Source organism: Erpetoichthys calabaricus, chromosome 14, assembly GCF_900747795.2.
Source record: "Erpetoichthys calabaricus chromosome 14, fErpCal1.3, whole genome shotgun sequence".
Lineage (NCBI taxonomy): Eukaryota > Metazoa > Chordata > Cladistia > Polypteriformes > Polypteridae > Erpetoichthys > Erpetoichthys calabaricus.
The window spans coordinates 41,798,066-41,823,995 of NC_041407.2; the positions used below are offsets into that span (position 1 = coordinate 41,798,066).

Consider the following 25,930-nt stretch of genomic DNA (forward strand, 5'->3'; position numbering starts at 1 on the left):
TGCCTGGCTTAAACATAAGTAATGTGTAAGAGCCATTCAGCAGTTATGTAGGTCATGCTAAGCTGATAGAAGTATCTTCTTAGTTAGATTAAATGCTTACCTATAAATTAGTGCATAGCATAGCACTTTCTGATAACCTCCCACAAGCTAAATTGAACTGGTATATTCTAATTATTTCTTGTCCCTCTGACCAGAGTTTGGAGGGACGGCCGAATCCAGGGAGGGTCCTATTAGTACCAAATACTTGCCATTTCTTTATTATGGAATTTACTCCTTTAAGATTTTTTTGTATCCATCTCCTGCCTTATGTCTGCCCACACCTCTATCCCCGAGATCTTTTGAAAGTGGCTTGCCACCCATGGTCAGTTGTTTGCTGTCAGATGCACTAACAAGCAAGGGAATGCTTCAGGAACAGCTGTTTTTATGCTTCACTAATCGCACTGAGTACAATTGATCACAGGTGGAAGCTAGTAACTATGGTCTGCAATGGAAATGGGGCTTACTTACACCTGATTGAGTTTACAAGTATTGTTTAGGAGGGGGGGTGATCCTTTATTAACCTCAGTATTTCTTGTTTTTTATTTTTTAAAATTCTTCTGAACTGTAGCTGTAATAGATTGCATTGAGTAAGTAAAGCTGGAGGAAAAATATTGCTTTGTGTGTTTTCATTTAAGACCGTAAGCAAAAAAATAGGAATATTTCAAAGGGGGTGATTCTTTTCTATACCCACTGTATTTTTCATTTGATATGCTATGCTATGCTACACATAGCATTCAACAACAGTCAGGGATCTTGGGTTTAATTGAGAACAGGGCAGAATTAGATGCAAAAGTGTTTAGAAAAAGTGCTCTAAATACACTTCTGGGATCGAAGAAAGAAAGAAAAAAAAAAGCATGCTGTGAAAGGGGCTTCCTGTAAATTTTACTAATACTAATACTAATGGTTAATAGGCTAACCATTTAAAATTACAAAATGGCTGACAGCGAACGTGAACTACAAAAATAGTTCTGCAAAATACTGCAGCTTTGCACAGCTCATCTGGAGTAACTCAATGCCAAAATTAATAATGATAAAACACACATCTGTACTTTCACAACAGAATGTCAGTTTTTGCCTTTTTAAATAAATTTGAATTATATTCATAGAGTGACATTTGGTCTGACAGCCCTAGTATGAACAAGGCCATCTCAAGAGCAGCAGGAACAGCGTCTCCTAGCTCCATAGATGAAATGGGGTAACAAGTCTTGAAATATTTGGGAACAACTACATAATAGTGTCTGGCAGACATGCAAGTAAGGAAGACATGACAATAATCTAGAACTAGTGACCAAATCCACCCAGAAGTATCTTTCTAGTGGTTGATAGCTTTCCACAGGCTTCTGACATTGATGGACCCTGTGCTGCCTTTTGCTACTAGGCCACAAATGACTGTAACTAAGAGCACTTTTGTTTTTTGCAGTTGGGCATCATCAGCAATTGGAACACAGACAAAAATGAAAAAGACACAAATACACAGCCCTTTGTGCTAAGAAGTTTCAGATGTTTGAATTTCATGCCTTATTTTTTACAGTCCCAACCAAAGGGTTAGAATACTGTAGATATAATATTTAACCTCACTGATTTTACAACTATATCATAATATAAAATTTTCATTTTCATTCAGCCCTGGCTGCTACATTAACTTGAAGGAGAACTTATGCTTCTATGGACAAAATTCTGCTCTTCACCTCTATTGCACGAACCACGTCCATTCCTTCAATAACTTCTCCAAAGACCACATGTTTTCCGTCAAGCCAGTCTGTTTTGTCACAACTGATGAAAAACTGTGATCCATTAGTGTTCGGGCCAGAATTTGCCATGGACAACAAACCTGGACTTGACAAATGGAATACAAAATAAGGGAAAATTGTAACAGTCAGCATGAGTTCTTAAGACTGGCACAGCTATCCAGATTTACATTTAGTTAATTGTATAATTATGGTTACATGGTCAAAGCTTTCTATGCCAAACAAATATGAATGTGGGAGACACTCAAAGTGCCTATACAATTACAGAAAGATTTCAAATGTTTACCTTACCTTCTCTCGTGTGCTTTAGAATAAAGTTCTCATCATCAAATTTACGACCATAGATAGATTTTCCCCCTGTGCCATTGTGGTTGGTAAAGTCTCCCCCTTGGCACATAAACTGTGGAATGATCCGATGAAAGCTGCTGCCTTTGAATCCAAAGCCTTTTTCATGTGTACAGAGACAGCGGAAGTTTTCTGGTGAAATAGAACAGAAGCAAAAATGATAATTATAAGGTATCATATCAGTTTGAGTATTCATATTTGAGGATTTTACAGAAATTCATTAAAATCAAACTAGTAATATATAGTACAAGTATTTCATATTTAACCCACATGCAAAAAGTCATTAACAAAGTTTAATTACCTGCTGTCATGGGCACAATATCAGCTCTCAGGAGGAATCTGATTCTGCCAGCAGGTTTGTTGCCAATTTTAATATCCAGGTATACCTGTGGATTTACTCTCCCCTTTTTTGCAGGAGGTCCAGTCTTAAAATGGAAAAGGATCCTGTTACTAATGGTGATTAAGTGCATTTCTCTCTCTGTAGTGTCATATGGTGGGCTAAGTCCCACCCTGGGAGGAGCCAGGACAATTCAGTTACAGTTCAATTCAATTACAGTTTTGTCATACAAAACTGCTGTCTTACCTCCTGAGTGTCAAGCTTATTGGGCTCTTCACTTGACTCTCGTCCTTCTGATTCTTCCGTTTTCCCAGAAAATTTCTTCAACCAATCATCATCCGACCACACTTTAAATAACAGAACACAAAGTAATACCGTCAAATGACACCACACAACATTAAATATTTTCAGAAAGAGAAAGATTTCAGTAGTTTAACACATATATGGATCAAATGCCTCAGAGACAGATTGTCAAATTCAACAAACTATGGGTTAAAAAAAAATAATGTTGATTCTCAAACAGAAACAGATTATATTTGAAAACAATCATATTTGTATTCACCCAGATTTCTCTCCTTCAATCAACAAATGGCAAACGAGCTATATTCTACAGCCTTAAACAGTGTGTACACAAAGTTGACATCAGATATAGCCTCTTGTTTCCAGTTATACAGAAAGCAAAAGTCGATGGCCAGTTCTCCCAAAGAAGCAAAAAAAAAAAAAAAAAAAAAAAAAAACCCTAAATAGACTAATCCCACCATCCATTAAAATATGAACATGAATCATATGTCTTGGTAATGCAAGGAAGAAATTGCTTGCAACAGAACTTATCTTTAATGTAACACTTGCCTTAACTATACCGTCTATTTCCTTTTTGGACACTTTTTCAGTTACTATATTGAAGTTTATTCTGTTAAATATATCTGTATTTGGATAAAAATTAAGTAACTGTAGTAACTGAAAATGTCAGACAAAAAAATCCTCTTTTTTCAGGAGACAGTTTAACATCATACCCTAGGTTTACTGTATCTGTACTACTATCATAAGATATCTCAATTTAATCCTTACCACACTGCTGCTGGGGGTTTGTTTTGTTATGGACGTGCCCGGTCTCTTGGCATTTCATAAAACTGGGATTCTGTCAAGTGGGGTCTAGCCTCACTTGGGGATTCAAAAACTGGGAGGGTTAGGGGTAGGGAAGAGAAATTGAGCAAGTTCGTTCTTATCTATCCATTTTGCCCCCACAACTGAAAGTGGCAGCATAATAATTTCCTTAGCCATAATAATATTAAATCAAAGTTTAAGCTAATTTATGAAACACCACTCTACTTTTACTGAAGATTATAAAATGTCCTCAAATGTTCAGAAGCAGTGTCTCTAATCAAACAGTGAACTTTGTAAGCTGGAATGTCAAAGGTCTCAATCACGATCTAAAATGAAAAAAAGTACTCGCCCACTAATAGGCCTAAATGCTAAGATAGCATTTTTGCAGGAGACTCACCTAACAAGTAAGGACCAGTTTTGACTGCAAAGAGACTGGATCAGCTAAATTATTCACTCCAGCTATACAAACAAAACTAGAAGCGTGGGAAGTGTCGGAAGCATGCGTTGATAACGTGTTGCTGCACCTACCACATGACGAACCACCTGGATTGGGACCTGAGTGCAGCAGTTGTCACCTCAGCACCACACTGGAACAGTCCTCCCACCAATCCCCAAGTTTTCCCTGCAAGTTGGAGGACCTGCCTGCAGGGCTGGATGCAGATTAACGTCATACCCAGGGTGAAGCAATTACAGATTAAGGGCCTTGCTCACCAGTCATTTTTCGTGTTTATGGGGTTTCAAACTGGCAATCTTCCAATTGCTGGTGCAGATCAAATGCCTCAGAGCCTCCTGTGGGAAGCTTAATACATAAAACAAACTCATTTATGCATCAGCCGTAGTATCTGAACCTTAAGGGTACTATGTCATAGTGATGAGTAATTTATTCAAATGTAATTTTGATAAATATTTATGCACCTAATGTGGATAATAGAGATTTTATCCAAAATGTATTTGCATCAGTAGCACACATACGGGCTATGTAAGGGCTGGAGACTTTAATTGTGTTTTAAATCCAGACCTAGAGAGTGCATCAACTACAGCAGTAGTCTTCTCAGCAGTACATAATAGTTACTCAAGAATTCATTATTTCTTTATCGCTAATAAGTTATTGCCTATTATCAAATTTTGTAAGTACAATGTTCTCTAAACAAACGTGTTTTTTTTTTTTTTTTTTGTTCTTTATTTCGCCTTATACAATTTCTTGTATTAAGAATTTGTTAGTTTTTGCATGCCCCTTGGGGTCAGAGCGCAGGGTCAGCCCCTGGAGCAATTACAGATTAAGGGTCTTGCTCAAGGGCGCAGCAGAGTAGGATCTCTTTTGCCAGTGATAGGGATTCGAACCGCCAACCTTCTGGATACCAGCACAGATCTTTAGCCTCAGAGCCACCACTCCGCACTCTGATCTTGGAGCTAGAATCATTCTCGCACAGATGTGAACTTTTCTGAATTCACCTCCAAACAAACTAACTATTTTTTAGAGACAAATGCATCTTCAGACATCTCTGCAGGAGTAAAATGGACAATAAATCCACAAGCAGGAAGTACGCAATGCAATAACAGAATTTACAGATGCAAATTGAGATAAAATCTTTGACCATATTTATAACTCACACATTTAGGAAGTACTCAGTTTATAGAATACAAGACACAATACAATCTAGCCTTGATGGCTACCCAGTGGAATTTTATAAAACATTTTCAACCAAGTTAGCTCCGTTATTATTAGCGACATTTAAAGAAGCTAGAGACAAGAAAATTCTACCTGAAACTTTTCACCAAGCATTAATTACTGTATTTTCTAGAGAGAAATAAGAACTTATTGCAATGTTCATTATACAGACAAATTTCACCTCTAAATAATGATGGGAAGTTATTCTACAAAGGTCTAGGTAGAAGGATTGAGAAGGTGCTTCCTTCTGTAATATCTCAAGACCACATCAGATTTATTAAAGGCAGACACTTAACTTTAAACTTTTGCCGTCTGTTTAATGTAATGTATTCACCCATAAAATCTAACATAACCAGAGATCGTATTTCTTTGGATACAGAAACAAAAAAAAAAAAAAACTTTTTTCGATGTCCCTGACATCCTTTTAGTGTGCTAAAATAGCCCTCTTTTGTTTTTCAAATGTATGGATTAACAGAATGCTGCCTGCTAAACCCTCCGCCTCTGCCCGCTCCATTCAGTCAGATGAAGGCATCACCCTGCTGCAATCCTCACAGCTAAAGTCTGTGCTGAAGTGTTTATCTTTTGATGCATTTGTAAGGAATTGTATAGGTAATAAAAAATTGTGATTTGAAATACATACATTTCATGTGTGTTCTGTGTCTACAATGATCTGTGTAAATATAGAATGACAGAGGAAATGTGATGCAACAAATGCTGAACACACAGCTAAAACAGAAAATGTTTTCACGTTATAAACGACAGAAAATTTTTTCATACTATGTTTTCATAGTAATAATAACATAATGTTGACATGAAGTGTAAAATGTGTGAAGAATGAAGCCCAAATGTCCAAGAAACTCTCACAATAAGGTGTAACAAAACAAGTATGCTTTTATTGAAGGATAAAACCGAAGAAAAAGAAATTGCTCAACTGACATGTTGCTGAAGCCCAACTATCAGCCAGTACAAAGTAAAAGATGTTCACATACGTGAGTTGGCACATTTCATTTTCAAACAGTTGTCACAGTGGTAATGCTGTTCCATCTCAGATCTATGCAGAGGTGGCAAAGCTATGGCTTGGCAACCTCGAGATAACAGGTTTGAATCTCACATTGTTCCTGCATTTAACGCTTTGATTAGTGAACTGCTATTATTATTATTGTCATAAAATAAAAACATATTTGATGTGAGCCTGTAACATCTTGTGTAAGTTAATGGTACTTGTTAAATGTTAGCACTGAAAGGATAAAAGTAGACATACAAACCCAGCTCAATCATTTCTTCTTGGTGTCTTGTTGAGCAAACAGACAACACAATGTCTATAGTGGATTTCACTTTTCCTCACACATGGATATTCACATCAACATGTTATTTTAACGATTTTTTATTCAGTTTTATTGTTGGATTCAAGCATTCTACTAACCCACACATATGCAAAACAAAAGTGGGCTACGAGCTTCTTCTCATTTGTCAGGAGGTCAAGGACAACGGGGGAAAAAAAGTTTTTTTTTTTTTTTTTCTGCCTCCAAAGAAATAAAATCTCTGGTTATGTTAGATTTTTATAAGTGAATACATTACATTAAAGAGATGCTGAAAGTTTGAAGTTAAGCATCTGCCTTTCATAAATCCAATAATAAAAACTTCAGGGATTCTACAGTTAATGCACCAGCAGAATTTCAAAAGATATCTGGGCTCAAAATGAATCTGAATAAAAGTGTGCTTTTTCCAGTGAGCTAGTCTCTAGCACACAGTGCTAGACTGGACATCTATCCTTTTATTTTACATAACGGCTTAAATGTCTATGGGTAAAGAAAAGTAAATATAAAGCTCTTTTTCCAACACAATTTTGCTATCAGCATGGAAAAAAAAAATCTAACAAGATGTGAACAGATGGTCTACCCTCCATCTCACATTAGCAGGGAGAAACAATACTGTCAAGATTAACATCCTTTCCAAGCTTCATTTTCTACTTCAGAGCAACCCTATATAAATTAACAAATCATTCTTTAAGTAATTAGACTCAATTATAAGCTCATTTATTTGCAATTCGAAATGTCTGCGCATTCAAAAAGCAACTCTACAAACACCTAAAGCAGAAGGTGGCATAGGACAACCTAACATTCAATTTTATTACTGGATAACGAATACACAAGCAATAAAGACCTGGAAATTGACACAAATTGATGAATATACACAAGTGTGGTCTGCAATAGAAATAAAACATTGCTGTACGTCTTCATATGCTCCGTTTTGTCCTCCAGTAAACACAAATTATCATACCAATGATCCATAATCCAATCCATCCTTTACAGTATATGGAAACAATGTGGGATGCACTTCAAGGCAGAGAAGCTTTTATCAGTTGCACCGCTACATGATAATCACTTTTTTCAGCCCTCTCAAACATACACAATACATGATCTTTGGAAAACCTTTGGGATTAAAACACTTAAGAGAATTGTATACAGATAATATTTTTGCATCTTGTTAACATTTGAGCTTCAAATGTAACTTTACAGAAACACAATTTTCCACTGCTTTCAAATAAGAAATTTTGCTGAAAGGAACCTACCCAATTTTTCACACCTTACATCCATTTCTGTTCCATATAAAATACTGTTAAGTCTTGCAGAGTCAGACAGCATCTCAATAATATATAAAAACATATTAAAGTTTCTTCCTTTCAAAGATCCTAGGGTATGGTGGGGAAATGATCTTTCACTTCATATCTCAGAAAAAGAGTGGAAGGCAGCCATGCATAGTAACCACTCCAGCTCCACATATGCAAAGCATTCAATCATTCAACTTAAAATCTTTCACTGATCACATTTAAAATTGTCTAAAATGTATCCAGGGCAAGATCAAACCTGGGAGTGTTGCAATCTAGCTCCAGCCTCACTGGGCCATGTGGTTTGGAAGTGTATCATTTTGGACAAAAATCTTTGAATGCCTATCAGACAGTCTTGGTGTCATAATGACCCATTAACAGCTGTGTTTGGTGTACTCCCAGACTGGCTTAAAGTGGAGTAGTACAAATTGATTGTAATTGCCTATATCACATTACTAGCATGTAGACTTATCTTGCTCAACTGGAAAAATCCTAACCCTCATTTTATAAGTCAGTTGGTAACTGATGATTCACGTGAAACTCTCACCAGACATTGGTATTAACTCAAGAAATCCACAAATCTAAAGAATTCACAACATTAAAGGCTGTGAATACAAGTATGTGTAATAAAGTGGAATTACACAGGAAAAAAGTACTGAACACGTTAATTTAATACTTTGTGGAGAAGCCATTTTTTTTTTAATTTTATTTATTAATTTTATTGTAATCATTCCATACAAATAGATCAATTTATAACAAAAAAAAAAGAAAAATTGAAGACAAATCAAACCCCACCCCTGAGAAGGACAGCTTAGCCAACGGAGAATTGCTTAGGGCTTTTTAATAAGGCAACAATAAACAAAAGAAAGGTAGAAATATATATAGGTATATAAAAATGGAGAAGGAAAATAAATGCAGTAATAGTTATTTCTCTTATTCTAAAATTGATTAGATCCTGCCAGGTTTTGAAAAAGTTGTGTACAGATCCTCTAACTGAGAATTTGATTTTTTCCAATTTCAAATAATATAAAACATCGGTTTCCCACTGACTTATCAGAGGAGAGTTAGGATTCTTCCAATTTAACAAAATAAGTCTGCGTGCCACAAGTGTAGTGAATGCAATGACCGTTTGCTTGTCCTTCTCCACTTCAAGTCCGTCTGGAAGAACACCGAACACAGCTGTTAATGTGTTAGGAGGGATTGTGACCCCAAGGCTGTCTGAAAGGCACTTAAAAATTTTGGTCCAAAACAATGTTAGTTTGGTGCAGGCCCAATACATGTGACCCAGTGAGGCAGAAGCTTGGTTGCAGCGTTCGCAGGTTGGATCTTGCCCTGGAAACATTTTGGACAGTTTTAAGTGAGACAGATGAGCTCGATATATAATTTTCAGTTGAATAATTCTATGCTTTGCGCATATGGAGCTCGAGTGAATTCTCTGCTTTGCTACCTTTCATTCCTTTTCTGATATATTGATTAAGAGATCTTCTTCCCAATGTCCTCTAGGGCAGTTGTCCCCAACCTTTTTGACAGCAAGGACCACTTTATTAGATGCAAATTTTTCCACGGACCGGTCGGGGAGGGGGGGGGAGTTTTATACAAAATTTACATAACATTTCTATTATTATTAAGTTATTAAGCAGTTCACATACGTTTGCAACCCGAGATTTTTCTTCTTTTTTGCATATAACAAAGACATATGCTTTGCATTTGCCATTCCAACAGATTGCACATCACAAACATTAACACTGTTATCGTTTTTTTCGTGTCTGCCGTTTCTATAGGAGGGTGACAATGCGTTAAATTCCAATGGATGTTTTTCAAAAGTTGACAAGCAATAAGCAAAAGGTATCACTGAAAACCACAGAAAATAAAAACAGCAAAAAAAAAAATACGAGGAAAGTTCGAAGTAAGAATTTTTTTTACAATGTTTCTGTTTGGGGATTGTTGTGTAAATGTGTACAACTGAGCTGTGAGCACAGATCTAACTGCTCTGTGGATGATTCATTCAAGCATTTCAAGGTCAGTTCGTTGTAATGAAAGCATCTGCTGAATGTACTTCGTAGTAACGAGACTTCTATAGACTCGTGTCATATGGGGAAACTGTCGAAACCATAAAATACTTTGTTGTAATACTCTCTCACCTCGGTCTCTCTCTTCTCTCTGTGCCACTGCAAAGCCCCGCCCGCCAAGCGTTCTGAAAAGTCTGAGTGAGTCTCCGTTGCCAGCAGTTCTCTCGCGGCCCGGCTGTCAAGAAGGATATTCATCTTAACAATGTTAATTCTTCCGGCTACAGTGAGATGAAGGGTTGACCATCTATGCAAGTCTTGCTTAATTTTTTCCATACAGACGGCAAAATTTTGTTGATAAAGAGCTTTATGTTTACTTGTGATATTTACCCCTAGGTATTTAAACTGATCTGCTATGGTAAAAGGTAGGGTGTCCAATCTAATATTATATGCTTGTGAATTCACTGGAAAGGGTATACTTTTATTCAGATTAATTCTGAGACCGGATATCTTTTGAAATTCTGTTAGTGCTGTTAAAACTGCAGGGACAGTGTTTTCTGGGTCTGATATATAAATAAAACCATATCATCTGCATATAGAGAAATTTTCTGTTCCAGTCCTTCTCTGATAATCTCCTTTATCTGATAAGAATTTCGACAGTGAACCGCCAGTGGTTCAATGGCGATTGCAAACAGCAGTGGTGACAAGGGACATCCTTGTCTGGTACCACGTTCTAGCTTAAAGTAGTCTGAGCAAATGTTGTTAATACAAACTGAAGCTCCTGGATTGGTATACAGTAGTTTGATCCATGCACAAATATTCGGGCCAAACCCAAATTTCTCCAATGCAGTGAAAAGGTAGTTCCATTCAATCCTATCAAATGCTTTTTCTACGTCTAACGATAGTAATATCTCTGGGGTGTTTGATTTTGCTGGTGAATATATAACATTAAACAAGCGTCGGAGATTGGAAGATAGGTGTCGGCCTTTAATAAATCCAGTTTGATAGCCTTTGTTTGTAATGACAGCTTCGAAACCAATTGCCTGCAGTGCTCAGGTGTGATTTTGACCCCTTCTTTTAAAGTGATTGTCTTTAAATCTTGAAGATTCTGGAGGGGCCCTCTTGTGAACCCTGATTCTTTAGTTCCTTCCACAAATGTTCAATTTGATTTATGTCAGGTGACTGACTGGATCATTTTAACAAATTCATTTTTTCTTCACTGAATCCAATTGACAGTTTTGTTTGTGTTTGTTTTGGACCTTTGTCTTGCTGGGAGATCCACCCACATCTCATCCTCATCACCCTGGTGGATGGCAGCAGATTAATTTGAAGAATCTTTTGGTATGTGGGTCCAATTCCTTGTTCCTTCAATTACATGAAGTCCGACAGTAAAATGAGATGAGAAACAATCCCATTTGAATTTGCTTTTGGAGATGCTTCCACCTCCAAACTTGACTTAGTGTTCAGGTGATGTGCAGTGTCATTTCTCCCCCAAATCTACTATAAGCCAAAAACACAGCAGTGAATTTCCTCGGTAGATAATAGGGTCGGCATTTCAGCAGTAAAAACTCCCCATCTTGTGAGCAGTGCTTATATTATATATATATATATATATATATATATATATATATATATATATATATATATATATATATATATACATATATATATATATATATATATATACATATACATATCCATATTACTAACCGAGAATGCTAAACTGGATGGACGCAGGGACATCCGGCCATGGGCCGTAGCCGCAAAAAGACGTACTGCGCAGGCGCCCCAAGAAATGAGGCTGCGCGAGAGCCGGCCGCGACCACAGAAAAAAGGAGTGAGCACAGAAAAAAGGACTCAAACGCAGGCGACGCACACAAAAAAAAAAGAAGCCGCTCGCGCCCACCTACAAGCCCCCCCCCCACAGGCACCGGACGGGACACACACAACGAGGACGATTCAACAAGCCCCTGGCACACAAAAAAAAAAAAAACCAAAACCACCCCACCCACCCTACAAGCAACGGATGGGACACACACAAAGGGGAGGATTCAACAAGCCCCTGGCACACAAAAAGAAAGAAGATGGTCGCGCCCCACCAATCCCCAACGCTCAGACGCCGAAAAAACACACAGCGCCGCACGAATCCCATTGCACACGAAACGGGACCCACACAAACAGGAGGATTTAACAAGCTCCTAACGCACCAAAAAAAAGAAGCCGTGACCGCCACGCCAGTCCCATTAGAGACGAGACATGGCACACGAAACGTTCACAACAACGACGAATCAGACCCACAAACATAAATAAGAAGTGACACCCAAAGCCCCATTTCTAAAGGAACCGTCCATATTAAACATACGTCATCTCAACACCTTCACACTAGGCAGCATAGGTGGATCTCCTTACAATAAAGCACTATTAACCGTTCAACTGCAGAAAAGGCTCCATATTAACAGTGAGTGCGATCCTCCTTATTACTTATCCATATTTCGCATGCTGAGGAACAAACAAGTCATGAATACACGCTCACGGGTACAAAACGATTCGGCTCGGATAATGGGACCAAACACACCAACCCGCATGAAACAACAAAATACACGGCGGCGCATCTGCATTACATCCTACAATAGTTCATTTGATTTTGCATCTACCGGAGTAAATATCAGGTCACCAAAAGGCAATGACCCATACTGCTTTCGCGTATGTGGACAAATATTACATCGCATTGGAACAGTGCACCCTGAAACAAATCAAGAACGCAAATATGCACAAATCACGTCGGCACCTACAAAGCGCTTCTGAAACCGCGGAAGAAAAAATGTCTCGGCTCCAAAAACACATGTCACTCCTTATTCCAAATACCGGTCCCAATCACAGAAACATCGGTATCCACTATGACAATGCACAGTAACAATGCACGTGACATCCGTCTTGCCACACTATTAATTATAGATGAATGTACAATGGCATCCAGTCACTTACTCAACACCATTGATAAACTTCTACAAACGTTGATGAATAATAATATTCCCTTTGCGGGAAAGGTACTTTTATTAGGAGGAGATTTTAGACAGTGCTTAACTATTACTCCACTTACAATGCGCTCAGCTATTGTTCAGTCCACCTTAAAATACGCGGACAATTGGCATTGCGTTGATGAATAATAATATTCCCTTTGGAGTAAAGGTACTTTTATTAGGAATAGATTTTAGACAGTGCTTACCTATTGCTCCACATGCCATGCGCTCAGCTATTATTCAGTCCACCTTAAAAGACGCGATGACGTCATATAAACAACACGAGACCGAACTACAATACATATACAGGCGCGAGACCTGATTGGTGATAATACGAAGAAACGAACAGTCCGCATATTAACAGTGAGTTCGATCCTACTTATTACTTATCCATATTCCTAACGATAAAGATCAAACAAGTCATCAATTCACGATCACGGTTACAAAACCAGACGGCTCGAGTAACGGGACCACAAACACGAACCCGCATCAAACAAAAAAATTCACCTTGGCGCGCTTCTAAAACCGCGGAACAAAAAATGTTACGCAAACAATTGGCTTTGCTTTCTAAAGATACACTTGGTACAAAAAATGCGATTTCCAGATCACGAATATAACAATTGGTTATTACAACTAGAACATTGTACACTCACCAATACAGATGGACTTCACCCAGATATTATTACAATTCCTCAACCCTTCATCTGCGACGACTTACTTACGGAGATATTTGGAACAGTGGTCTCATTAGACCAAATGCCCCTTTTAACACAACGCACTATATTATGTCCAAAAAATATTAATGTTGATCACATTAATAACCAGGTCATTTCATTACTTCCTGGAGAGGCACGGCTCTTTCTAAGCTCTGACAAACTGGACTCTGATGACGACAATGAACATCTGAATTTCCCCTTAGAATATTTGAACACTATTAACCCAGCCGGATTACCACAACACAATCTTAGCCTTAAAAACGGAACAATAATCATGCTATTAAGAAACCTTAACACTAAACAGGGTTTATGCAATGGCACACGTTTAGTCGTCAACACCATGACACACAATGTTATTCAAGCAACAGTTCTTACAGGATCACATGCTAACAATACTGTTCTCATTCCTAGAATTGACCTTACGAGTTCTGACCTAGAATTACCTTTTACATTGAAACGCCGACAGTTCCCCATTAAACCTGCATTTGCCATGACCATCAACAAATCACAAGGACAAACCATGGACAAGGTTGGCATCTACCTCTCTGAGCCCGTTTTTGGACATGGACAACTTTATGTTGCCTTCTCACGTGTTCGACGTTCATCTGACGTTAAAGTTAAAGTTATAAATGCTCCATGCCAAGGAAGACTCATTCAAGGACAGGACAACATCTTTACTACTAATGTTGTGTACAAAGAAATATTCCAATAAACCATTACTCTGTGCCAAACACTGTATTTTTTGCTTTCTATATGCATCATCCACACCTGCACACTATTCTATATCTAATTCATACATCTCACTCTTTGTCATGCCCCAATGCCAGGGGTTGGTGAGCGAAGCGAGCAGGGGGCGGAGCCCCCTAGTATATATATAACATACTCTGAAGTTATGACTCAGGCGCCGCCGAGAGTGGCAGCCTTTTTAGCAGCTCCGTGTATGACTTTATTTTTCTCTTTTTTATTGATCACTCCTATAACTTTATTTTATGTGGATTTTATGTGGATTTGTTCCCTGGACACACTTAATTTTTACAACGTCGGCATGGATTTTTACACGCCGAGACTCGTCTATTCAAGTACTCAACTTCGAGCGCTGAGAACAAATGCCAGTGCTGGTGTGGTTCCCTATTTACCTGATGAGGTAAGAAGGCGGTATCATGGCAGCAGAGCCGGCACTAAGCTAAAAATGAAGCAGCTTTGCGAGAAAGTGGCGTTTTAAGCCTTCTGTGATTCTAGGAAATGTGAACTCAATCTCAAATAAGATCGACGAACTGGCTGCTTGGGAAAAATGTCAGAACCTACAGAGAATGCAGTTTGTTGTGCTTTTGCGAAACGTGGCTAACTCCCAGATGATAAGGTGGAGCTACCCGGGTTTAGCACAGTTTGAGCGGACAGAGATGCAAGTACCTGCGGGAAGCACAAAGGAGGAGGACTCGCTCTCTGTGTTAATACATGGTGGTGTAACTCTGGACATGTTACCGTCAAAGTCTCCACTTGCTGCAGGGACATCGAACTGTTGGCTGTAAGTTTGCGTCCCTATTACTTGCCCAGAGAGTTTGAACATGTCATTTTTGTTATCGTGTACATTCCTCCTCGGGCAGACGTGGAGGCAGCGAGTGACATCATCCATTCTGCTGTTGCTAAGTTACAAACGCAGCACCCTGAGGCGCTTGTGCTAATCGCTGGAGACTTTTAACCATGTGACACTGGACAAAACATTACCTGCCTTCTCCCAGTATGTGGACTGTAACACCCGGGGAAATAAGACTATTGATTTTACTGTATGCAAACGTTAAAGACGCATACAGCGCCACCCCACTGCCTGCGATTGGGAAAGCAGATCATATCCTGGTTCTGCTTCAGCCTCACTACAAACCAAGAGTGAGGGTCCTACCTACAACCACACGCTCATTCAGGAAGTGGTCCCCGGAGGCAGAGAAGGCTCTGAGAGAATGCTTTGAAACTACAGACTGGGATATCCTGCAGGGATCACATAGTGAGAACATTGAGGAAGTTGTTGACTGCACTACTGACTACATCAACTTCTGTATGGACATTGTAGTTCCAGTAAGAACTGTATGCTGCTATCCTAACAACAAGCCATGGATTACAAGTGACATCAAGGGACTTTTGAACCAGAAAAAAAGGACTTTTAAAGGCGGTGATCAGCATGAGCTCAAGCGCGTGCAGAAGGAACTCCGAGTCCAGCTCAGGGCGGCGAAGGAGCAGTACAGGAGAAAGCTGGAGCAGAAGTTGCAGAACAACAGCATGAAGGAAGTGTGGGATGGGATAAAGATCATCACTGGCTGCAGCTCGAAGCGGGGTACCACCATCGGGAGAGACGTGAAGAGAGCAAACCAAATGAACAACTTCTTTAACAGGTTTGTCCACCCTAACCCACTCTCACCTCGGAGTACTGCACCCTCCACACATCCACACAGCATAACAGAGACATCCCCATCCATAATTACGACAGCGCAGGTGAGCAGAGAGCTGAAGAGACTTCATGCCAGCAAAGCAGCGGGTCCAGATGGAGTATCGCCATGACTGCTGAAGGTCTGTGCATCAGAGCTGGGGGGTCCTCTACAACGCATCTTCAACCTGAGCCTGGAACAGGGGAGAGTCCCGAGGCTTTGGAAAACATCTTGCATCACCCCAGTCCCAAAGGTATCACGTCCTAGTGAGCTGAATATCTTCCAGCCTGCTGCTCTGACATCACATGTGATGAAGACCATGGAGAGGCTGCTGCTTCACCACCTGAGGCCACAGGTTCAACACGCCCTCGACCCTCTGCAGTTTGCATATCAGGAGAAGGTGGGAGCGGAAGATGCCATCATCTATATGCTACACTTATCCCTCTCCCACTTGGACAGAGGCAGTGGTGCTGTAAGAATTATGTTTCTTGACTTCTCTAGCTCTTTCAACACAATCCAACCTCTGCTCCTTTGGGACAAGCTGACAGAGATGAGAGTAGATTCATACCTGGTGGCATGGATCGTGGACTATCTTAAAGATAGACCTCAGTATGTGCGTCTTGGGAACTGCACGTCTGACATTGTGGTCAGCAACACAGGAGCGCCACACGGAACTGTACTTTCTCCGGTCCTGATCAGCCTATATACGTTGGACTTCCAATACAACTCGGAGTCCTGCCACGTGCAAAAGTTCGCTGACGACACTGCTATCGTGGGCTGCATCAGGAGTGGGCAGGAGGAGGACTATAGGGACCTAATCAATGACTTTGTTAAATGGTGCAACTCAAACCACCTACACCTGAACACCAGCAAAACCAAGGAGCTGGTGGTGGATTTTAGGAGGCCCAGACCCCTCATGGACCCCGTGATCATCAGAGGTGACTGTGTGCAGATGGTGCAGACCTATAAATACCTGGGAGTGCTGCTGGATGATAAATTAGACTGGACTGCCAATACTGATGCTCTATGTAAGAAAGGACAGAGCTGGTTATACTTCCTTAGAAGGCTGGCGTCCTTCAACATCTGCAATGAGATGCTGCAGATGTTCTATCAGACGGTTGTGGCGAGCGCCCTCTTCTATGCGATGGTGTGCTGGGGAGGCAGCATTAAGAAGAAAGATGCCTCATGCCTAGACAAACTGGTGAGGAAGGCAGGCTCTATTGTTGGCATGGAGCTGGACAGTTTGACATCTGTGGCAGAGCGACGGGCGCTAAGCAGGCTCCTATCAATTATGGAGAATCCACTGCATCCACTAAACAGTGTCATCTCCAGACAGAAGAGCAGCTTCAGCGACAGACTACTGTCACTGTCCTGCTCCACTGACAGACTGAGAAGATCGTTCCTCCCCCAAACTATGCGACTCTTCAATTCCACCCGGGGAAGGTAAACATTAACATTATACATAGTTATTGCCTGTTTTTACCTGGATTATTATCAATCTTTAATTTAATATTGTTTTTTGTATCAGTATGCTGCTGCTGGAGTATGTGAATTTCCCCTTGGGATTAATAAAGTATCTATGTATCTATAAACAGTCCGTATGTCTTCACACAACGAGTTGTTAATAAACACACACACATACATACCTCCCCCTTTAGCCTTACCAGAGGCTGCAGTACGGTCTCCTCGGTGCACTGAGTGAGTTTGTAGCCGAACGGCGCATTCTGGGACTTTGTCCGAAAGCCAGGTCTCGCTGAAAATTAGAGAGCGGCACTTTCTTATTTCCTGCTGCGCGGTAATCCTGGATCTTAGCTCATACAGCTTGTTTTCCAGAGATCGCACGTTGGCTAGCAAGAGGCTGGGTAGCAGTGGTCGGCTAGCGCAGGCTTTCAGCCTAGGATGGAGCCCTCCCCTCTTGTGTCACCATCACCGGAGCACTCTCCTAGGGTCAGCTTGGTCACTTGAGCTCAGTGCTACAGGGCCTTCCTGGGTGTGACTGTGGTGTTGGCTGTGGGAGCGAACAATGAATTCCAGCAATGCCTGTCTGCTGTATGATAGTAGTGCAAAGCATTTGTGCACTGTATAGAAGGTGAAAAACAAAAAAACAAAACAAAACACGGCATGGAGTGGAGCGGGCAAACACGTCTGCTACAGAGGGCGCCATGTTTACAGCCTTGTGAACAGCCTTGTGAACAGCCTTACTGGAAATAAATTTACTTAAAAAAATGTTGACTTATTCAATACTTATTTCCCTTACTGTATATCAGGGAACAGGGTCATTCTTACTTCTTTTTATTTATTTATTTTTAAAGTGTTTTTTTTTTTATTTATTTTTGCCATTGGCTCCCCTCTCTCTCTCTCTCTCATGTGGGGGTTGAATGTAATTAGGTTTTGTCTGTTTTCAAAGCTGCTTTTTTTTTTTTTTTTTTTTAAACTTTCGGATGTATTTTTCTTTGTCTAGTTTGACTATGAAGTCACTTGTTGTACAAGTTTGACTTGATTGCATGGAATGCTATTTTCTTCAAATAAAATTAAAACAAAATATTCAGAAAGTATGCTGAACAGAGAACTATTTTTAAAAGACTGCATAAATGTTCCAATAATTGACATAATGCTCTAAAATAACATTTATGGGAATAAACAGATGAACACTTAAATAGATAATCTGTCAGTCTACCTCCAGGCTGAGTAATTTACCATAGATTAAGGTCTACTTTTATACATATACTAACCTGGTCTTGATGAACCCTCTTTGATCTTCATAGGCTTGGCAACATTCACACGGATTGTGCGACCAAACAGCTCTGACTCATTCTGTGAAAAGTAAGGAGATTTAACTTAATAGTACTTACTTACTAAACAATATAATGTTTAAATATTCCAGTTGTAAATATATTGATATGCTTATATCTAATACATCTGTTACCTACTTACCATGTTATCAATAGCAGCTGCTGCATCCTTGGTAACCAACAAAGAAAAATATGAAATCAGATATAAATTAGAGGTTTATAGAGTTACTAAAGTGACACAGAATTAATAAAATAAATTCTATCTTATCTCACATCCCATCCCCAACTACAGGATTAGTGTATTAGTGGAACAGGTTCAGTTCCCTAAAACAGCAGGATCATCTAACCTACCTTAAGCATTTAGCAGAGTTCTACACCTGTGCTATGTGTATTCTGTCAAATGTGAAAATTGCACTGTTTATTATATAGAATTTCAAAATGAAAAACCACACTTGCTTACCTCTGCCATTTCAAACTCAATAAACGCAAATCCACGATGCTTTTCTGCTCAAGAAAAAGTAAACAAAATAACATAACTGAACAGATTTAATTTATAGTATTAGTATTTCTGTCTTTTGTGCCTGTGCTCAAACAATAATTATATAATTGCTAAAAACATTAATAGTAAATCAAAAAGACTAAAAAAATAACATAACCTATCTATACAGAAGTCACAACACAGAACAGCTTGTACGTACATCAGGAGATAGGTTTTCATTACTCATTTCGTAGAAATCTTATACTGAAGCGTATGATTTTAATTGTTTTACAAACATCTTGCCCCACACTAATTTTTATGCTGGTTTTGAATTTAACATTTTTTCAGGCTGCTTTATGGTTGTGGTATCAAAAAAATGGCACAATGAATGCAACACCATACAGTGACTGCAGCATATACTGTATACAAAATAAATATACAAGAACACCATGTCTGTTTTAGCAGCTAATGAATAAACTTACAACATGTGGGTAAAAACTCTCTCTGGAGCTACTGTTGTGAGTACTAATGGTACTTTAGCCAGAAAAAAAATATTACCAGCACACAGTTTCCTTCTGTCCAGAACATATGTATCACATGGTGCTTTAAGAAAGGCAAACAAATACCTCAGTCATGTTGCACAGTAAAGTTTCTCCCTCTTCCATCTTATTTTATAACAAGACCCTTGGCATTCACATGAATAACCGCTGTAAAGTTATTAAACAGCCACTTATATTTATTTACAAATACAACACTTGCATATATTGCATATAACGATTATATATGCTGCAGTCAATATATGCTGTTAACATACATAATCTTTTTATGTTTTCCTGTAGCCTATACTGTATTACTGCCAACATTATGACAGGGACATGCATCTACTAGTTTCATTGTAATATGTACACACAGCAATAAATTTGGCACTGAAAGCAGAAGATCCACCTAGAACAGCATGGTGCCTGAAAATACAGGTTGATAGAAGAAGCTTTTAAATAGAGATATTTAACAAGAGGTTCTATTTTGTATGTTCAAATGGGATGATAAACAATCCTAGAAAACATTAGCATACACACTTTAGGGATTAACTGAAGGAAGGTTTTATGAAGAGATGTTTAAAGATTTAGATGTTAATATTTCTCGCTTCCCGGGTCCTCCCTGCGTGGAGTTTGCATGTTCTCCCCGTGTCTGCATGGGTTTCCTCCGGGCGCTCCGGTTTCCTCCCACAGTCTAAAGACATGCAGGTTAGGTGGATTGGCGATTCTAAATTGGCCCTAGTGTGTGCTTGGTGTGTGGGTGTGTTTGTGTGTGTCCTGCGGTGGGTTGGCACCCTGCCTGGGATTGGTTCCTGCCTTGTGCCCTGTGTTGGCTGGGATTGGCTCCAGCAGACCCCCGTGACCCTGTGTTCGGATTCAGCGGGTTGGAAAATGGATGGATGGATGTTAATATTTCACCATGGCATTCATAAAACTGGCACACCTATTTTTCATTTCCAATTCAGGCATCAATTTAGTTTGTGTTACTTTAAAGCAGACAGGGAAGTACTGCATAGTAGGAATTAGTTTTTGGCATAACCATATACATGCTATTTGTACCACGTGACAAATGGTCACATACAATACAATAAAGCTTGTTCATAAATGCACAACGAACAAAAAAAAGCCAAACATGTTGCATGTGGTCTAAAAAATTAACCAATAGTGAAAGTGTAGAATACATACACCAAAAATACCTGTGTGAATAAAAAGTGACAGATGATGAACCCAATGTCCAATTCTTACATTTTTACAGTTGGAGTTAGGATCAAAACTTAACACAGGAGAGCACTTTGGACAGGAGGAACTAATTCATTGAAACCTTGATTTCGTTATTTTAATGTTATTGCTGAATTTTCTGTGCATTGGCAACTTAAATTTCAATTGTACTATAGGTTGATGTGGAGCGTTCAATCTTTAAAAATTACCTGTCTCATAATCCAGGGGTATCTGAATATCCACAATATCACCAAATGGAATAAAGGCTGCATGAAGCACCTTCTCATCCACTTCCTCTGCTAACCCACCTGGGTATAAAATTAAACATAGTTACTCATACTGTCTTCAACATAAACCATTTTCAATCATTTCCTGTTTCAAATTCATCTCTTTGGGTCAATGGGAGATTGATTATGCCCTAGCAGGAATGGGCTGCACTGCACATATATGTATTAAATAGTAGTGGCTATAAAATTGTTAACCCTTTTGGAGTTCTTAGTATTTTACTGTAGTAATTGGGACATATGTATTTGAATACCCAAATTCCTCTACAGTAATTGAGAACAAAGTAATTGAGGAACAGGTATTTTTTTAACAATCACCTGAAAACATAAAAGAAAAAAAAAGGTAAGAAAATGCCTTATCAATTCAAGCTAAAAATTCTATAAACTATATTCACTTGAATATCTATTTAGGCATTAAATATTTTTTTCAGTTTTTCTCTGTGGACAAATTAATATGTAAATGTTTAAGGAAAAATAATTCACAGGTGACTCTCTGAATTTGATTGGTTTGTCTTGTGGTCTTCCAGAAGCAACCTTTTACCATAATATTCTCAAACCCACTGAATTCAGCTAGCTTTACAATTGACTTGTCAGCACCATGCTACTGCTGTAACAGAGCCAAGTCCATTCATACTGGCACTACATACACAGTAAAGAGTTGCTTTAAGAACAAGAACAAATAAATATAAAAAAGTATTGGTGCAAGGAAAACTTTGAACCATTTAATAATGTGGTCTTATCAGCAGAGTCACAATAATACACAAATACAATCTACTTAAACTAATACATAACAACAATAGTACTTCTTCTTGGTAATATCAAATAAATCATTTAAACATTTACAGCCTGGGATGGGAAAACCTCGATAAAAGGTATGGACTGGAGGTGCTCTGCCCATATATAAAAGAAGCACAAAGCTTGGTAACTGACTAGATGTGTTCTTGTCCTGAAATACTACATCATGTGTACAAAAGATGCAAAAGAAATATCAGAGGGCCTTAGTAGAGAATTCCACAGATGCATAAAGCTGGAAAAGGCTAGGAATGCATTTCTAAAGGCTGTGGGTTTAATCAATCCTGTTAGACTGCCCTAGTGTTGTTATTCTCTCTCTGAGTGGGCATCCAACAAAGATCATGGCAACAGCCCAGTGTGTAATGTCAAAGGGGAAAAGAATCCTAGTTTAACAGCAAAGGCCAGAAATAGTGCTGGGCGGTACGCTGGGCCATGCATGAGTGGATGTTAACCACATTTTCCACTGCAATTACTGGCTAAGAATAACTTATTCCACTGTCATGAGAATTGTACATCGTACAAAAAAACATTTTAATGTGCACACAAGTATTAATACAGGTTTGCATGGCCCCATAAAGTGATAGTTTTCAAGGGGGGTGGCACTAATGGAGAAGGTATCACATTGCATGACAGATGCAGTCAAAATGTAGAGCCTTTTTATTGAACAAACTTTGCAAACAACTTAAACTAAAATTCTGACAACATATTTTCAACCATCCAAAGAGACATTTAGACTTAGTAAAATATCCAGAGGTGCTTGTCAAAACACTGAACATGTCTTAGAAAAGGAATAAATAGTAAATATTTTTTGTAAATCAAATACACTTTGTTAATGTTAACAATCTCTGTCCAGTGACACGTTAAAGCGACTTTTTAAACAACTTTACCATCATTAAACTGCATAATATTTAAACTAATAAATAATAACAACACAATAAATAATAGTGCAACTTCCAGTAATAATACTATTACTTCCAAGACTTCAAGCCCAGGTGCATTACACAGTATTCACCAAATTAAAATAAAATAAAACAAGTGCGACTTGGTGATGACATCTTTACCAACTGAACCATCATTAAGGCAAACTGCATTAATATGGACCTTGCTTCAAGTTAAGCTATATACATAAATAATAAAACTGCAACTTGCATTTATAATGCCATTTGTGGTATAGCCCTACAGAAGCGTATTAGGGCCACGGTGAAGGAAAAAAAAAATACGGACACAGTGAAGAAAAAAAGAAAAAAAAACACTATGGTGAGATTAAAGTCGACATTTCCACTTTATTCTCATAGTTTATTTCGTCATTAAAGTAGAATTTCGTAAACTAAACTTCATCCTAAAATCAATGTTTAATTTACTAGATTTTAGAAGTTAATGTAGCACATTAAATGCTTTGTGTTAAGTGTTCCTTGACCCAGTTGTTAATCGCTACGCGCTTCTTAAACTGACTTCTTCTGCACTAAGAGGAGGTGCCGGCAGCGATCGCCACACAGAATACATTCACTTCATGATATCCCTGTTCTCTGAAAATGTAGAATGCTAAGATAAATTTTCATGATGAAATGCATTAAAGCAGGTATTAAACATGCACGCTAGTGCTGCTCCCTTGCAGTAAGGAGTCCCCAGGTGTATGATCAGTGTAGAGAACTTTATGGCAGGTGTGACGAGGCTCCAAAAAACTGGATGTACGAATGGGTATCGCACAGGTTTAACTTAAATATTATGTAAATATTGGGTTTGTGATCTGGTGGTCAGAGACACGAACATAGAATTCAATGCATGTTCATCTGAGCGGGCTTTCTTTATTGCATGCGTGCTGTCTTTGTCTGACGTACCAAACTCAAAGTTCCTATCTTTCCTTCTTCTTTCTCCACGTAACCAATCACCACACGATAAATGTCTTTGTGAAATTAAACCTAGTTATAAACTTAGACCACAGAGTGTTCAGATCTTTAAAAAAATATTCGTTATACATGTTTAATTATGCCATCCATTCAGGGTTGCGCCCATCCCAGCAAGATTGTGTGCAAGGCAGAAGCAAATCCTGAACGGGGCGCCAGCACATTGCAGCGTGAATACGAGCACATACACTAGCAGGGTCAATATAGCAGAACAAAACCCGACATCCTACATGACTTTGAAAAAAACTTAAGCATGCCGAGTAAACCCACCAGAAAAACATGCAAATTCAACGCAGGGAACACCTGGGACCCCCTTGCGGTGACGCAGCAGTGCATCCTCAATGCCACCGTGTCCCACATGATTAATACATACTTTAATACATTTCATCATGAAAATATCAAGTATTTATCTTAGCATTCTAAATGTTCAGGGAGCAGGAATATCATGAAATTAATGTATTCTGTGTGGTGATTGCTGCCTGCGCCTCTTAGTGCACAAAGCATTTAATGTGCTACATAACTTATGACGGGGTTTGAGAAAATCTAGTAAATTAAATATTCATTTTAAGATGAAGTTTAGTTTACGATGTTCTACTTTAATGACAAATTATGAGAATAAAGTCAAAATGTCGACTTGAATTTATTCTCGACATTTATGTTGAGATTAAACATGTCGTCACACTTTTACACAGTACCCAGGTACATTACACTGTATTGAAAAAAAAATCAAACAAGTACAACTTGGCTTGCAGTATTATCCATTAGTATAGAAACAGTATTCACACATTTGAACATAATGGTCCACATTCGACCTTTTAAAACCAAAGTATCTCCAGACAACAGACACGGCTCCTTTTTTCGGCAAAAGTTCTTCTGTGTCATCATGTTCAACTTTATCGTCTGCTACAGCTTCAGTTTCAGAATGTTCTCTGTCCATTTTCCCCATGCAATACCTCCACTAACACATGTACTCCGATGCATTTGTGTTTTAGCGGTGCAGCAGTGAAAAAGGTCCCCCCTTAAACAGTTTCCTGCTGCGCCATGTTCTCAACATTGTTTAGGCTATTTAAACCGGTGTTGCGGTATAAGAAAAATCCACATCACAACAAAATGAATGTATGAATGTATATGAACCGGTATACCGCTCAGCACTAGCCAGAAACAGAAAACCTCTTAAATTGGACCAGTACAAAAAACAAAAAAAAAAACACATGATCAAGAATAGTGTTCATGGGAGGGCACCATGGATGAAACCACTTCTCTTCATAAGAATCATTGCTCAAATTTGCAAAAGACCACTTGGATGTTTGACAATGCTTCTGTGATGACATTCTGTGGATGGATAAGACAAAAGCTAAACTTTTACAAGGAAATATGCAGTGTTATGTCTGGAATGAATAAGCTAACTGTGAACCATGGTTTGGGGATGTTTTGGGGCCTGGACAGCTTCCTTTCATAAAGTGGAAGATGAATTCAAAATTATGTTAATAATCTTTTACAGGAGAATGTGGGACAGTGGTCCCCCACTTGAAGCTAAACAGAAATTGAAGAACAATGACCGAAACATTGTTTAAACTGAAGACAATTCATGTTCTGGAATAAACCAGTCAGAATCCAGACCTCAACCCAAGATGTTGTGGCATGACCTGGAGTAAGCATTTAATTTCAAAAGGATATTCACTACTTTTTTCACCATTTTGTTAAAGAAGCAGTGAGCTTAAGGCCATATCACATTAGATAACATTTACAGAAACTGTTAGTTGCAGCCTTCATTTACAGAATTTTAGTGAGTTGGTGGCAGTCAGCAATACGTTCCTGTGAAGACCAGCTGCATAGTCGGACATCACTAATCCACAACTCCTCCCAATAAAATAAAATGGGATGGGAAGACAGCCAATGAATGCTGATCCAGACACA

At 38.8% G+C, this 25,930-nt stretch overlaps 1 protein-coding gene across 2 annotated transcripts in view; it reads right to left on the reverse strand.

Moving 5' to 3' along the window:
* ppie (peptidylprolyl isomerase E (cyclophilin E)) overlaps window positions 1–25,930 on the reverse strand; it is a 68,193-nt gene that overhangs the window by 6,226 nt on the left and 36,037 nt on the right. The window contains exons 2-9 of one of the 2 annotated variants that reach the window (XM_028819654.2): window positions 21,243–21,341; window positions 19,262–19,305; window positions 18,944–18,970; window positions 18,742–18,823; window positions 2,716–2,816; window positions 2,434–2,557; window positions 2,079–2,264; window positions 1,728–1,870 (exon numbers count right to left, since the gene is read on the reverse strand). In XM_028819654.2, coding sequence (XP_028675487.2) covers window positions 1,728–1,870; window positions 2,079–2,264; window positions 2,434–2,557; window positions 2,716–2,816; window positions 18,742–18,823; window positions 18,944–18,970; window positions 19,262–19,305; window positions 21,243–21,341 — 806 coding nt within the window. Of the gene's footprint in view, window positions 1–1,727; window positions 1,876–2,078; window positions 2,265–2,433; window positions 2,558–2,715; window positions 2,817–18,741; window positions 18,824–18,943; window positions 18,971–19,261; window positions 19,306–21,242; window positions 21,342–25,930 lie in introns of both variants that reach the window. The other variant, XM_028819655.2, reaches the window with a different exon arrangement.